Source organism: Vipera berus (genome assembly GCF_964194415.1).
Source record: "Vipera berus genome assembly, chromosome: 13".
NCBI classification, from domain to species: Eukaryota; Metazoa; Chordata; class Lepidosauria; order Squamata; family Viperidae; genus Vipera; species Vipera berus.
This window is the reverse complement of record NC_138216.1, coordinates 6935007-6948431: the sequence shown is the minus strand read 5'-3', so window position 1 is coordinate 6948431 and position 13425 is coordinate 6935007. Positions and strand designations below refer to the sequence as shown.

The following is a 13425-nucleotide window of genomic DNA, read 5'->3' as shown; positions in this document are numbered from 1 at the left end:
TTAAAAGTTTTAATTTTTAACTGTAATTAATATTTGGGGCTGTTATTTAATTTTTTCTTAACTTTTGTACTGTTGTTTTTTATTGCTGTTAGCCGCCCTGAGTCCTCCGGGAGATAGGGCGGCATATAAGTCCAATAATAATAATAATAATAATAATAATAATAATAATAATAATAATAATAATAATAATAATAATAATAATAATAATAGTAAAAAAGCTGCCCAGTTTGAGAAACGCTGGATGACTTTATACAGATTAAACGTGTCCCATGCAGGCTGGGAATGGGTGTGCAATACTCCGTGACACTCCACCTTTAAGGGGGGGCTTTTATATAGGGCGCCTTCCCCAATACCACCCAGATTTCCGCATTGTCTTTTTTCCGTCCTTAACTCCAACCCGAAGTCTTACTCCGTTGTCTGCCCGAGCAAACCCGGAAGTCCTGGTTCTATGGGCCGCTCTAGCATTTCCACCCGAGCTTCCGGTTTTATGGCTATGGCGACTCCCAAGTTCGACGGTTTCAAGGGCGGAAGTCCCTGCCCTCCGCTCTCCTTTCCTACCTCTATGGCGCCTTTCCGCTTCTCTGGCGAAGTAGGGGCGCGCCTTCTGATTGCGTCACAGCCGGGCGACGCGCCGAGATGGCTGTCCCACGTGGAAGGAGAAGCATGGAGGAGGCAAAAGTGGAGCCGGCGGCGGCGGTGGCGCCGCCTTTGGAGCAAGGCCAGGTGAGGCGGAGGCTTGAGGGAAAGGACCCCGAATCTGCCCCCTGGGCGCTGCCTTTTCACGGGTTGCGTTCCCACGACACGCGTTGCCCGGTGAACCCAGTTGCCGGGGTTCGCACTGCCTCCTATTAACATCCCCGCAGGGAGTCGGGCGTTTTAGTAAATTATTGCTGTTATTCTTAATATTATTTGGTGCTTTCGACTTAGTCTCGACTCCTGGCGATTGCCTGACCAAATCCCTGCGGGTTTCTTAGCAAGGTGTTGTGTTTTTCCCCCCCAGCTGTGGTTAGAATAGAATAAACGAGTTGGAAGGGACCCTGGAGGTCTTCTAGTCCAACCCCCTGCTTAGGCAGGCAACCCTCTACCATTTCAGACAAATGGTTTGCCGTTGCTCCCTTCCTAGGGCCGAGAGAGAGAGCTACTGCCCCAAAGCTGGTTTTGGAGTGACTGACCCCCGATGACTTTTCTGCCTCCAAAAGCAAGACTAAAACTCACAGCCTCCCACTTTCCAGTCCGGTGCCTTAACTACTAGGCCAAATCTGCTCTAAATTTTGCATATTTTTTTTAATCCAGCCTTTGTTATGTTTTATAAATATTTTTATTTATTTATTTTAATCCCATTTATATCCCGCCCTTCTCCGAAGACTCAGGGCGGCTTACAATTTAAGCACAAACCAATGTGCTTAGTAATAGCCTTCATTCTGTGTATATGCCTCCTTATTAGGGCTTTCGCCCCCCCCCCAGCAGCATTATTACAAAGTCAACTTATTGCCCCCAACAATCTGGGTCCTCATTTTACCTACCTCGGAAGGATGGAAGGCTGAGTCAACCTTGAGCCTGGTGGGACTCGAACCTGCACTAATTGCAGGCAGCTGGTGTTACTTAAGGAGGCATTAGCCCACTGCTCCACCAAGGCTTTTAATATAGCTCAAGGTGACAAATATAATGCTCCTTCCTCCTCTTATTTTCACCATGCAGGTTAAGGTTAGACTTAGGCTGACTGAGAGAGGAATTGGTCCAAAGCTGGTTTCTCATACCTAAGGCAGTACTAAAACTCATCCCCACCTCCACCCCATTTCTAGTCTGGCACCTTAACTTCCGCCCCAATTGACTAGCAGTCCATCCACCCATCCTGACAGTTTCCTTAGTAAGACTTTTAGCAGTGGTAGGCCCTTGCTTTTTTTCCACAGGGCTGAGAGAGGAACTCAGCTGGCTTCAGGTCTCAGGCTGGACTAGAACTCTTGGTTTCTTGCACAATTCCTTAACCACCACAGATAAATTGTATCCTATAATCAGGGCTTTTTTTCTCATAGAACTCTCAGAACAGAGTTCCGGCACCTTTTTTGGATGGAACCTTGTAGGGTAGGCAAGGCGGATTGTATAACACGTGTGAGTTCCGGTACCTTTTCCTTATACAAAAAAAGCACTGCCTATAATATACAGTTGCAACCCCCCAACCTGTGACTCTTGGGCGTTAGATTACAATGCCTTTATTTGCCAACCTGTTTGGCCAATTTGATTAAGGACTGTGGGAAAGCAACACGTCTGGATTAAAGTGTTGTGCTTGGCTTTGAGACGTGGAGATTCTATGAGCGGTAACAATTTTTGTTCCAGATCAAAAAAGCCACTCAAGCCTTGCTTGCATATAATGCAAACAGACAGAAGTCCGGAGACAAAGTGCTGTTGGACGTAGACCAGAATGTCTTTTTGATGATTACTGTCTGGAAAATCCCACCAAAGCAGCAAGTAATCAAAATGTAAGGCTACCTCTGGATTTTATTTATGCTTTTTCACCCCAGTGAAATGATATTCATGAATGGGCAAACTAGGAAGATTAGGAACTAAGATGCAGCAAGAAATTAGCCCAGTTTGAAAATACAAGGTCTTATATGCAGAGCAGGCATGTCCAACTTGAGCAACTTTTTAAGACCTGTGAACTTCATCTCCCAGAATTCTGCATGACTGGCTGAGGAATTTTGGAAGTTGAAGTCCACAGGTCTTAAAAGTCGCCGAGATTGGCCAGCCCTTAAGTTGAATAAAAGTCAACAATACAGCTTATGACCGTAATTGAGCCCAAAATTTATGTTGCTAAGCGAGACAGTTGTTAAGTGAGTCTTGCCCCATTTTACAACCTTTCTTGCCACAGAGGTTAAGTGAATCACTGCAGTTGTTAAGTTAATAGCATATATGTTAAGTGAATCTGGCTTCCCCCTTGGCCAGGGGTCAGCAACCTGAAACAGTAAAAGAGCCACTCGGAACCAGTTCCCTCAGAAAAGGAAAAACTGGGAGCCGCAAAAAATGTGTGCACATGCGCATACATGCGTGCATGCGCAGAACAGGGTTTGACTGAAGAGTGAAGCCAAGGCGAGATATGCACCTACCCTGCATATTTGAATTGATTGGTTGAACTTTTTTAGTCCCACTTTTTTTTTGGGACTGCACATGGCAGAGGACTGGGAGCCGCAGGAGACGGCTGAAAGAGCCGCATGCGGCTCCGGAGCCGCAGGTTGCAGACCTGTGCCCTTGGCTTTGCTTGTCAAAAGGTAATCATAATCATCACAGTAGAGTTGGAAGGGACCTTGGAGGTCTTCTAGTCCAACCCCTTGCTCAGGCAGGAAATCTTATATCGGCTAGGCAACCTTGGTTCTTTTATGACTCGTGGACTTCAACTCCCAGAATTCCTGAACCAGCCATGCTGAAGGGAAAGGGAGAGGTTTCCAAGCTGAGCCGTGCTGACTCAGGAATCCTGGGAGTTGAAGTCCACGAGTCATAAAAGAGGCCAGGTTGCCTACCCCTGCCCTATACCATTTCAGACAAGGTTGCAAAAAGTGATCGCATGACCTTGCAGGCCGTCATAAATGAGGTCAGTTGCCAAGCGTCTGAATTTGGAGCACATGACCATAGAGATGCTGCAACCGTCATTAAGCGTGCAAAATGGGTCATAAGTCCCTTTTTTTCAGTGCTGTTGTAACTTCAGTCACTAAATTAACTGCTGTAAGTCGAGGACCGCCTGTAATTGCATCTTCCAGCGGTCCCACCGCTTTTTGCTTTGCTGAAGGCCGCGGTCTGTTTGGTGTCCTAGAAACCTGCCTCATAGCATTCTGCCAGACACATCTGAGGTTTGCCTCTTCACCAAAGATGAACCTGGCTTAACAGCGGAACAGACTGAGACCTTGTACAGGAAGCTGTTGGACCAACATGGGATCACAAGCATCACTGAGGTATGGAAACTTTAATGACAGCTGTGCTTTCTCCTGTCTCTGCTGTCTCTTGTTTTGTGAAAGGAGCAAAACGCTGGCCCACAGATGGTGCCCGCCAGAGTTTCTTCAAACATGTAGTTACGGCTTGCTGTGTAAACCATAGTTGCACTGCTTATCTAAATGCCTGTGAAGATTCTTAAGTCATCCAGGTCATGGTTTGCCCCAGAGGTGCTTTTTCAAGAGGCCACTGGACTGTCTTTGGGGTTTGTTTTGGTTTTTTTCTTTGAAGACATTTCACTTCTCATCCAAGAAGCTTCTTCAGCTTCTTGGATGCACTGGTTTGCACCGTTGCACTGTTTGTTTGGTTTTGAGCTTGCTTTGTACAAATAGTCCTCAACTTACTTACTAAATTAATATACTGCCCAGTGCCGAGCAGGTCTGGGTGGCTCACAAAGATCATGAAAGCAAAGGTACCTTTAAGACCTTAAATGTTAAATAAACAGGGCTGAAACAGACTTGCATCCATCCATTTATGCAATTATATTGGCGCTGAAAAAAGGGGGAATACGTACTGTGTAACCAGGAAGCTGTGGGAACAGGGGCTTCCAGTGGTTTGTTTTTTTTCCCCCTTCTGGTTTTTTGCAGGTCATCTCCTACAAAACGTTCAAAACGGAATACAAGCCCTTTGAAGCGAAACGCCGCCTGCTGAACCGGTTTGCTCTTTTCTTGTCCGATGATCGTATCAGAAGATTGCTACCTTCGCAGATGGGAAAGCATTTCTATCAGTGTAAAAAGTAAATAAATCCCTGGCCTCATTTTTTTTATTTATCAAACGTGTACAGCTGCCTGTTTCACAAAAAAAAGTGACTCTGGGCAGCTTACCAGTTACGTTCCCCCCATCATCCCCCAAGTGGGATTAATTTGGTCTGGCCCATTATGAAGCCGCTGAATTTGAAGCAGTGGAAACCTCCTCACTTTCTACCACCTGTCTCCAATGCCAGGGCGCCTCTGTGTGTGGACCTGAAAGCCAAGGACCTAGCTAAGGAAATCAATAAACGCATCCATGGAACGATCCTGCCGGTCACTAACAAGGGCAGTTGCTAGTAAGTAGCTTGACTAGACATCTTACAGCTGAAATGTTTATTTCCTGCTTTAATAGGGGCGCCTCTCTGGTCCTGGGGGAGTGGGGGGTGGCATGGTGGCTCAGCAGTTAAGATGCTGGGCTAGAAAGCCAGCAGTTCAGGTTCGAAACCCGAGCACCACGCGACAGGGCAAGCTCCCGTCCTTGCCTCAGCTCCTGCCAAACCTAGCAGTTAGAAAGCGTGCAAATGCGAGTAGATAAATGGGTACCACTTTGGTGGGGAGGGCAATAGTGATGTCATGCTGGCCACAGGACCACGGAAATCTTTCCAGACCGCGTTGGCTCAGTGGCTTGGAATGGAGATGAGCACCGCCCTCTGTAGTCAGCAACAGCTAGCGGAGTAAAATCCACAGGGATGCCTTTACCTTTTTTACTTTAGTCCACCTGTTCTGAGCAGCTGAGAGGGGAATGGCAGGCAAGCCAAGAGGACTGCCAAAAGGGGGGGAAAATGGGGACTCTGATGCGACGATGCTAATTTTTTTGTGAAGCGTGGGTAGTTGGTAGGTCATCCATAGCATGTAGACCTCAAGCCCCTTTCTTTGTGATCTTGAGAGTATCACAAGATGGTCCTACTGTAATCCAACAGGAAGAATTTCTGGTTTTTTTTCAGCATGGTTCGCATTGGGCACACCAGCATGGAAGCGTCAGAGATCACTGAAAACGTTATGGCAGCTGCCACAGCAATAGCTATCAAAGCTCCACAGGTAAAGCTGTTCAGTGATGTAAGAGAAGAGCAGGCAGAGGTGGGTGGGTGGTGGAGTTAAATGAGTCATCAGCCTAGAATCCTTACATTGCCACAAATGTTCTGAGTCCAGGCCCTCTTGAATTCTGTTGACCTTTATCTGAACTCGATTTAGTGGTGAACTTTAGTGGACTAGATCAGGGGTCCCCAGCCCCCGGTCCATGAAACAGTACTGGGTCACGGCATTCCGGCAACAAACAAGCACAAACAAGCAAAGCCCCATCTGTGTGATTCAGTCAGCACACAAAACCGCACGCCCTCCGGTCCGCTGAAAAACCTCCCCACGTAACTGGCCTCTGATGCCCAAAAGGTTGGGGACCTCTTGTGTATCAGCTTAAGCAGTAAATCTGAGCTGCAACGTAATGTGCGGTCCTGGTCCTTTGCACCTGGCAGTGAACTAGTAAGGTTCAGACAGATTCTGCACAGGTATTTGTTGGCTTACGTACAATCCCTTAGCAACTTAGCAACGTATCTATTTGAGCAGTCTGACCTGGTCTGATGGGTTAGGGTTGGGGTTTTAATACGTCTTAATTATTGTTTTAACCTTGGGCATTTATTTAATCGCTTTTAACTTTTGTATCCTGTTTTTGTATTTATTGCCCTGTACACCGCCCTGAGTCCTTCGGGAGAAGGGTGGTATAAAAATATAATAAATAAATAAACTATTCAAAGCTATGACAGACCCTTCCCCCAAAACAGCTACTTACAGTCCAGTTCTGACGACATCACATGCACCCCATGGTCGTTTGACCACAATGTGTTTTGCAGCCAAAACTGCCCATAGGAATTCATTCATTCGCTTAATGACAGCCACATTCACGTAAAAACCACTGCCAAAAGAAGAAAAAAAAGGTGCAAAATTGGGTCCAGTCATGTGGCTGCCTTGACTTAGGACAAAAATTGCAGGTTTCTGTTACGGTCATAAGGACAAATGGTATCTCCTTCCTTGGAGATGTACGGTATACATATGCCAAATCTGGCAATTTGAGAATGAAATGTTGCATGGAGGGCTGGAAGATACTCTCAAAAAGACCTCCAGACGTTTCTTCGTGCTAGCTGAGGAATTCTGGGAATTGAACTCCATGCATGTTCAAACTGCCAAGATGGGGAAGCGTTCCTCCGAATCATACTCTTGGAGGACACACTAAATTAAGGATTCAGTGTTTCGAAATTCCCACAGCAATTTAATGCGATTTATTTTTCGCCTTCGCTGTTACGTTTCATTGCCTTATGTCACTACAGATGGTTGTTTGTTTTTTTCATCCTCTTTATGTTGCTCCAGATCTGGAAAAGCGTGAAAGTTCTTCACCTCAAAACCAGCAGATCAATTGCACTTCCCGTCTTTCACTCTGCTCTCCATGGTGTGGCTGCTGTTGAGAAAAAGAAAGGAGCCGGAATCCAACAGGTGAAGTTCTGAGCGACACAGTCAGCCAAAGCCTCACGGGGGCTGGGTGTTCCCTATAAGTTGTGACAAAATCTCTATTTAAGCAAGCATTTTAATATGAATCCCAGTCTTGTAGTCTCTTGGCCTGTGTTCAGCAGCAATCCAGGCTCCTGCCTGTAAGATTTTTTTTATTGTGCTGATTGGGCTATTTGGCGGGTCGAATCCCGAGTGCCACGTAGCAGAGTGAGCGCCTGTTACTCGTCCCAGCTTCTGCCAACCTAGCACTTCGAAAGCACGTAAAAAATGCAAGTAGAAAAATAGGGACCACTCCGGTGGGAAGGTAACAGCGTTCCGTGCGCCTTTGGCGTCTAGTCATGCCGGCCACATGACCACGGAGACGTCCTCGGACAAGCGCTGGCTCTTCGGCTTTGAAACTGAGATGAGCACCGGCCCCTAGAGTCGGAAACAACTAGCACGCATATGCGGGGGAACCTTTACCTTTACCTTTAGAGCAATATAACGTTGGCCCTGAGCACAATAATATGAAAGCAGTTCCCTCCTTTTGTTGCCGTCATAAATCACGTTCTCCAATTAGTTTGCAAGGTTTTTGCCTCCTTAGCTTAACCCGCCAATTCCTATCACCTCTTATTACATACAGCCTTGAAAATGCTCTGCTGCTATGTTGTTATGTCTAACTAATCCCCCATGCATATCCCTCCTTCCCCCTCCCATCTTCATCTAACTTTAATTCTAAAAGCGATACCCAAGTAGAAATATAAAATTGCTGCTGCTGCTTCATCTTTTCTCAAAGCAAGAACATCCGACGTTAGCAGTGCTGACAATATATTTGTTTAGCACGATGCCCATCTTAAAACGAAGGGCTGCCTCCTTAACAATTTCTTCTTTTTTAAAGACTGTGCAAAGAAAGAAAAAGAGAACGAAGAAAAAGAGAACGAAGACTAAGCCGAAGAGCACGGATGAGATGGACACAAAAGACGTGAGTGGGGCTCTTGAAGTTGACATGCCTAAAACGGACGGGGTGGATCCCACCGCCCTGAAATCAGAAGAGGAAGAAGAGGAAGACATTCCACAACTGGTTCCTATGGAAACGCAGCCTGCTGAAAAAAAGGAAGAGCAGGTATTTATTTCACCTAAGCTGAATTGTGCCAAAAACTGATCTCCTCCACAGGGAAAGACCTAAAGCTGGGGTCTTCAAACTTGTCCCTTTGATGACTTGTGGACTTCAACTCCCAGAATTCCTCAGACAGGCATGCTGGTTGAAGAATTCTGGGAGTTGAAGTCCACAAGCAAGGGTCTTCAAACTTGGCCCTTTGGTGACTTGTGGACTTCAACTCCCAGAATTCCTCAGACAGGCATGCTGGTTGAAGAATTCTGGGAGTTGAAGTCCACAAGCAAGGGTCTTCAAACTTGGCCCTTTGTTGACTTGTGGACTTCAACTCCCAGAATTCCTCAGACAGGCATGCTGGTTGAAGAATTCTGGGAGTTGAAGTCCACAAGCAAGGGTCTTCAAACTTGGCCCTTTGGTGACTTGTGGACTTCAACACCCAGAATTCTTCAGACAGGCATGCCTGGCTGAGGAATTCTGGGAATTGAAGACCCCTGGCCTAAAGCGTCTCAATTTAGGGCAACGTCTCCTGGCCTTAGCGACTTTTAAAACATCTGGACTTCAACTCCCAGAATTCCCCAGCCAGCTTTTCTCTGAATGCATCTTTCTGTCTTGGTTTTCCCTCTTGCAAATAGGTGGCCAAGCTGAGATTGAGTGCAAAAAAACAGCTGGAGACGGGCTTGCCAAGGCTCCGTAGCAAAAGGAAGATGGGTCCATCGGCAGAGATTCCTGTTTCATAGCCAGAAACACCCGGAGAGGCCTCAGCTTTAGAGAAATCAAATCAACAGAGGCCTGGTTGAAAATCTAAGATGCCCCAGGAAGAGTTTTTGGAAAAGGCACGGAGCAAGGATGCCCCACAGCCCTTGGCAAAACCAACTGTGGTTCCTAAAAGACTAAAAGCTCCTAAATCAGACAAGAAACCTAAGACCTCCAAACGGGAACTGAGCAGAGGAAAATGGGCTATTTCCATACCAAGATCAAAGCAAGGTTGGCAAAGGAGATTCAATGCTGGCTTGCTTGTAAAGCATCCTGTGTTTTGTTTTTCACGGTGGGAATAAAAACATTCTATTTTATTCTGTTCCCTGAAGCTGAATTTTCCAAAGGGGGCTGCCTTTCCTGTCTGGATTCCTGATAGGAGGAACGTGACGATCTCCCGTTGCGTATAATAACATTTCAGAATTAGGACCAGCTTTACCCGTTCGGACCTTTATACAAACCAACAGACCGTATAAAAACATCTTTGCGTTTCCCAAGCCACTAACCTTTCAGTGCAAAGGAAAGGCAGGCTTGACCACCTTACTCCTTCTTGCCGTTTTTAGAATTTGGTAAATGTAAAAAAAAAAATTAGGATGCTGCATGATTTACAATCTTTTTCATACAAAGATACAGGCTTTTCTGAATCATATATATATATGTGTGTATGTGTGTGTGTGTATATATATGTGTGTGTGTGTGTGTGTGTGTATGTATGTGTATATAATAATAATAATAATATAAAGTTGGAAGGGACCTTGGAGGTCATCTAGTCCAACCCCCTGCTCAGGCAGGAAACCCTATATCATTTCAGGCAAATGGCTGTCCAGTCTCTTCTTAAAAACCTCCAGTGTTGGAGCATTCACCACCTCTGGAGGCAGGTTGTTCCACTGGTTAATTGTTCTAACTGTCAGGAAGTTTCTCCTTAGTATATATGTGTGTGTGTGTGTGTATGTATATGTATGTATATATATCTCGGTGGCCAACCAGGTGAAAAGGGCATGTCTCTGCAGTGTGAGGGGTGTGGCCCTGCCTCAGCCCGGCGAGTGCTCCAGATGTGAAGGGTTCCTTGGTCAACTTGGTGGCTTGTCTCCCTCTCCCCCTGCCTCTCCTTCTCTCAGAGCATGGCCCTCCTTCAGCCCCAGAGCTGCAGGTGTGACCGGCCATATCCTGTCTCTGTCTCAGTAACCAACTAGGTGAGAAGGGGGCCTGTTTTCACAGGTATGAAGAGCAGGGCCCTGCTTTATCACAGCAGGTGCGTCTCCATCTTGGCCAGCTAGAGATTGGGGTGGGTGGGTGACCTCTGTCCCGGCAAGGAGGGGCTGTAGCCTGCCTTACCCCCAGGTGAGGCTTCAGGCATCAGTGGGCGTGTCTCATCTCCCATCTTGCTGACCAACCTGGGGAGAAAGGGGTGTGTCCCTGCCTCAGCGCAGCAGCCCCAGGTGTGCCCCACCTGCAGCTCAGTTGACCAAGGAGGGAGGAAAGGGTTGCCCCCCACCCACCCACCCACCCAGCCTTTGCAGGTCTGCAGGGAGGGGCATGTGTGGCTTGGCCTGCCTCCCACCTGCTGGTCCTCCGAGCAGGGGTGGGCACCTCCCCGCTCCATCTGCTAAGCTTGTAAGCCGCCCCTGAGTCTTCGGAGAAGGGCGGGATATAAATGGAATAAAAATAAATAAAATAAAATAAATAAATAAATCTCCCTGGGCGAGCAGGGGGGGGGGAAGCTCCAGGTAGTGTCCCTGCCCCTCAGCACAGGAGCGCCAGGTGTGTCCAGGTGACTTAACTAGGGAGGAAAGGGGGAGCGTGTTAGATGTTTTTGTGCCAGCCCATGGCAGTTCCCCAAAATAGGTCATCAGATGGGAGCCAAGAGGCTTCTTGGCTCCCACTGGTGGGTCAGGGGTCCCAGGCCCCTGCAGCCCCATTGGCGAGAGTATTTTATGGTTAGGGAGGGGCTGAGACCCCCGTGAGATGAACTCACAGAGTGTCCACCCCCCTACAAGTTGGGTGGGTGGGTGCCCCAAGCAGCTCCACCTCCATCTGCTTGGCCACCTGGGCGCGCAGGTGGTGGTGGTGGTGGTGGTGGGGAGGCGCGCGCTCCAGGTGCGCCCCGCTCAGGTGAGCGTCTCCAAGGGGATGACGCCAGCCCCTCCGCCCACGGGGGTAGGCTAGGGCGGCTGGGGGGACCGTCTCCGGCCCGGTGGCAGGGCTGCTGCAGGGCAGGCAGGGTGGGATGGCGTCGGCGGGGCCCCCCCGGCGGAAGGGGAGCCGGTGCCGGGGCGCGCTGGGTCTGGCGCTCCTCTTCGACGCGCTGGGCTTGGCGGGCTTGCTGGTGGGCGGCTTGTTGGAGACCTCGGTCTCCGACCTGCTCATCTACCTGGGCGGCGTGGGCCTCTTCTTCAGCCTGCCCTGGTGGGTCTTCTGGCACGTGGGCAACCTGGAGGTGCCGCCCGACGAGCTGCGGGACGACGTGGGGCTGGCCTCCCGGAGCGGCGACGCCTGGAGCTTGGAGAGCTGGCGAGCCCGGCGCCTGGCTCGCCTAGCCCGGGCTTTCAGCGCCCACTTCTCGCTGCCTTCCGCCACCGCCACCGCCTCCGCCACCGCCTCCTGCTCCTTCCCGTCCCAGGCCGGCCGCCCCCGCGCCCACTTCGCCGCCTCCAGCATCAGCGGCGGCCCCGACGAGGCGGAGAAGCTGCGCCAGCAGGCCCAGCAGGCGCAGCCCTCCCAGGACGGGCCATCCGAGCCGGCCCTTGCCAGAGCCAGCGCGCCCCCCTCCCTGCTCCCCCTCTCCCTTTCCAACGCCGGCACAATATCCCTGCAGGGTAGGTCATAATGACTTGGGCTGCTTGGCTACTGAGAGAGAGAGAGTCGGGCTTTGCGCAGGGCGCTCAGCCCTGGCTGCAGAATGAAGCTCTTTTAAGTTCAAGGACTTAAGGAAAAACTGTGCAAAAGAGCCAGTGTAGTGGTGTGTAGGATAAGAGGCCAGGCTGGATTGGAATAGAATTGGAATTGGAATTGGAATTGGAGTGGAGTGGAATGGAATAGAGAATAGAGAATAGAATAGAATAGAAAATAGAGAATAGAATAGAAAATAGAGTAGAGTAGAATAGAATAGAATAGAAAACAGAGAATAAAATAGAATAGAAAATAGAGTAGAATAGAATAGAATAGAAAACAGAATAAAATAGAATAGAAAATAGAGTAGAATAGAATAGAATAGAAAATAGAGTAGAGTAGAATAGAATAGAATAGAAAACAGAGAATAAAATAGAATAGAAAATAGAGTAGAATAGAATAGAAAACAGAGAATAAAATAGAATAGAAAATAGAGAATAGAATAGAAAATAGAGTAGAGTAGAATAGAATAGAATAGAAAATAGAGAATAAAATAGAATAGAAAATAGAGTAGAATAGAATAGAAAATAAAATAGAGAATAGAGAATAGAATAGAAAATAGAGTAGAGCAGAATAGAATAGAAAATAGAGAATAAAATAGAATAGAAAATAGAATAGAAAATAGAGTAGAGTAGAATAGAATAGAATCTGGAAAGGACCAAGGATCAGGAGAACCTATGCCATTTCAGACAAATGGTGGAAAGCAGGAGATGTGAATTCTAATCCTGCCTTAGGCATGAAAGCCAGCTGGGTGACTTTGGCCCATCACCAGGAGACAGTGAGTTCTAGTTCCACTTTAACCATGAAAGCCAGCTGGGTGACTTTGGGCCAGTCCCTGGCTCTCAGCCCAACCCACCTCACAGGGTGGTTGTTGTGGAGAAAATAGCCGGAAGAAGGAATATTAAGTATGTCTGCTGCCTTGGGTTGTTTACAAAAATGATAAAAAGGCGGGATTAAAAATCTCATAAATGTCAAAGAGGGGGCAGTTTGTAGCAGGTCACTCCTGCGTTCGAACTCTGGAGCCTCGTCCAAGCCTCTCCCACATTGTTCATTTCATAACTACGTTACTAAGGCAACGTTCCCAGAAGAGTTAGTGGAATTTGTTTTCTTTTCCAGGTTTGATTGGAAGCTTTTATTCGTGGAAAGATCGTGGAAAACAAGAATCTTCAAAGTCAATGGATTCCACCAAATGACATAAAACATACTTCTCTGACACAGTTTATACACCCTGGAAACACTATTTATGTGTCCAAGACAGTCGAACTACATCATAAAAGGACTGTGTTCATTTGCTGAAGTGAAAGAATTAATTTATGGGCCTGGTCAAGACTGATGTCCATTACATAACAGCTGGACCAGCATTAGGGCTTCCGAAGTTAAAATTTTTAAAGTAAACGCATTCACCAAATTGTCAAAGCACTCATCCTTTTGAAGCTAAAGTCAACAAAATCTATAAAACTCCAGTGC

General features: G+C 47.5%; 2 protein-coding genes across 3 annotated transcripts; both read left to right on the top strand.

The window, feature by feature from the left end:
- Positions 1 to 497: 497 nt before the first annotated feature.
- Positions 498 to 9688, top strand: RSL1D1 (ribosomal L1 domain containing 1). Its single transcript, XM_081338284.1, is given in 11 exon segments — positions 498 to 723; positions 2335 to 2477; positions 3803 to 3941; positions 4566 to 4714; positions 4922 to 5023; positions 5672 to 5765; positions 7086 to 7208; positions 8101 to 8325; positions 8949 to 9050; positions 9054 to 9110; positions 9114 to 9688. Coding segments are annotated over 11 exon segments (1479 nt in total). The 5' UTR covers positions 498 to 636; the 3' UTR covers positions 9372 to 9688.
- Positions 9689 to 10903: 1215 nt separating this feature from the next.
- LOC308674086 (transmembrane protein 238-like) lies at positions 10904 to 12995 on the top strand. 2 transcript variants are annotated; one of them, XR_014027797.1, is made up of 2 exons: positions 10904 to 12089; positions 12548 to 12995. XR_014027797.1 is itself a non-coding variant. In XM_081338287.1 (1 exon), exon 1 carries the CDS (start codon positions 11297 to 11299, stop codon positions 11894 to 11896), a length of 600 nt encoding a protein of 199 aa, XP_081194413.1. In that variant the 5' UTR covers positions 10904 to 11296; the 3' UTR covers positions 11897 to 12491. The 2 variants fall into 2 exon arrangements, 1 of the variants encoding a protein (XP_081194413.1); XM_081338287.1 differs by lacking the exon at positions 12548 to 12995 and having other exon boundaries at positions 10904 to 12491.
- The last annotated feature ends 430 nt before the right edge of the window (positions 12996 to 13425 follow it).

What these genes read in the sequence shown, in the direction of transcription:
- LOC308674086 (XM_081338287.1), top strand. Translation starts at nt 11,297, where the DNA reads ATGGCGTCGGCGGGGCCCCCCCGGCGGAAGGGGAGCCGGTGCCGGGGC.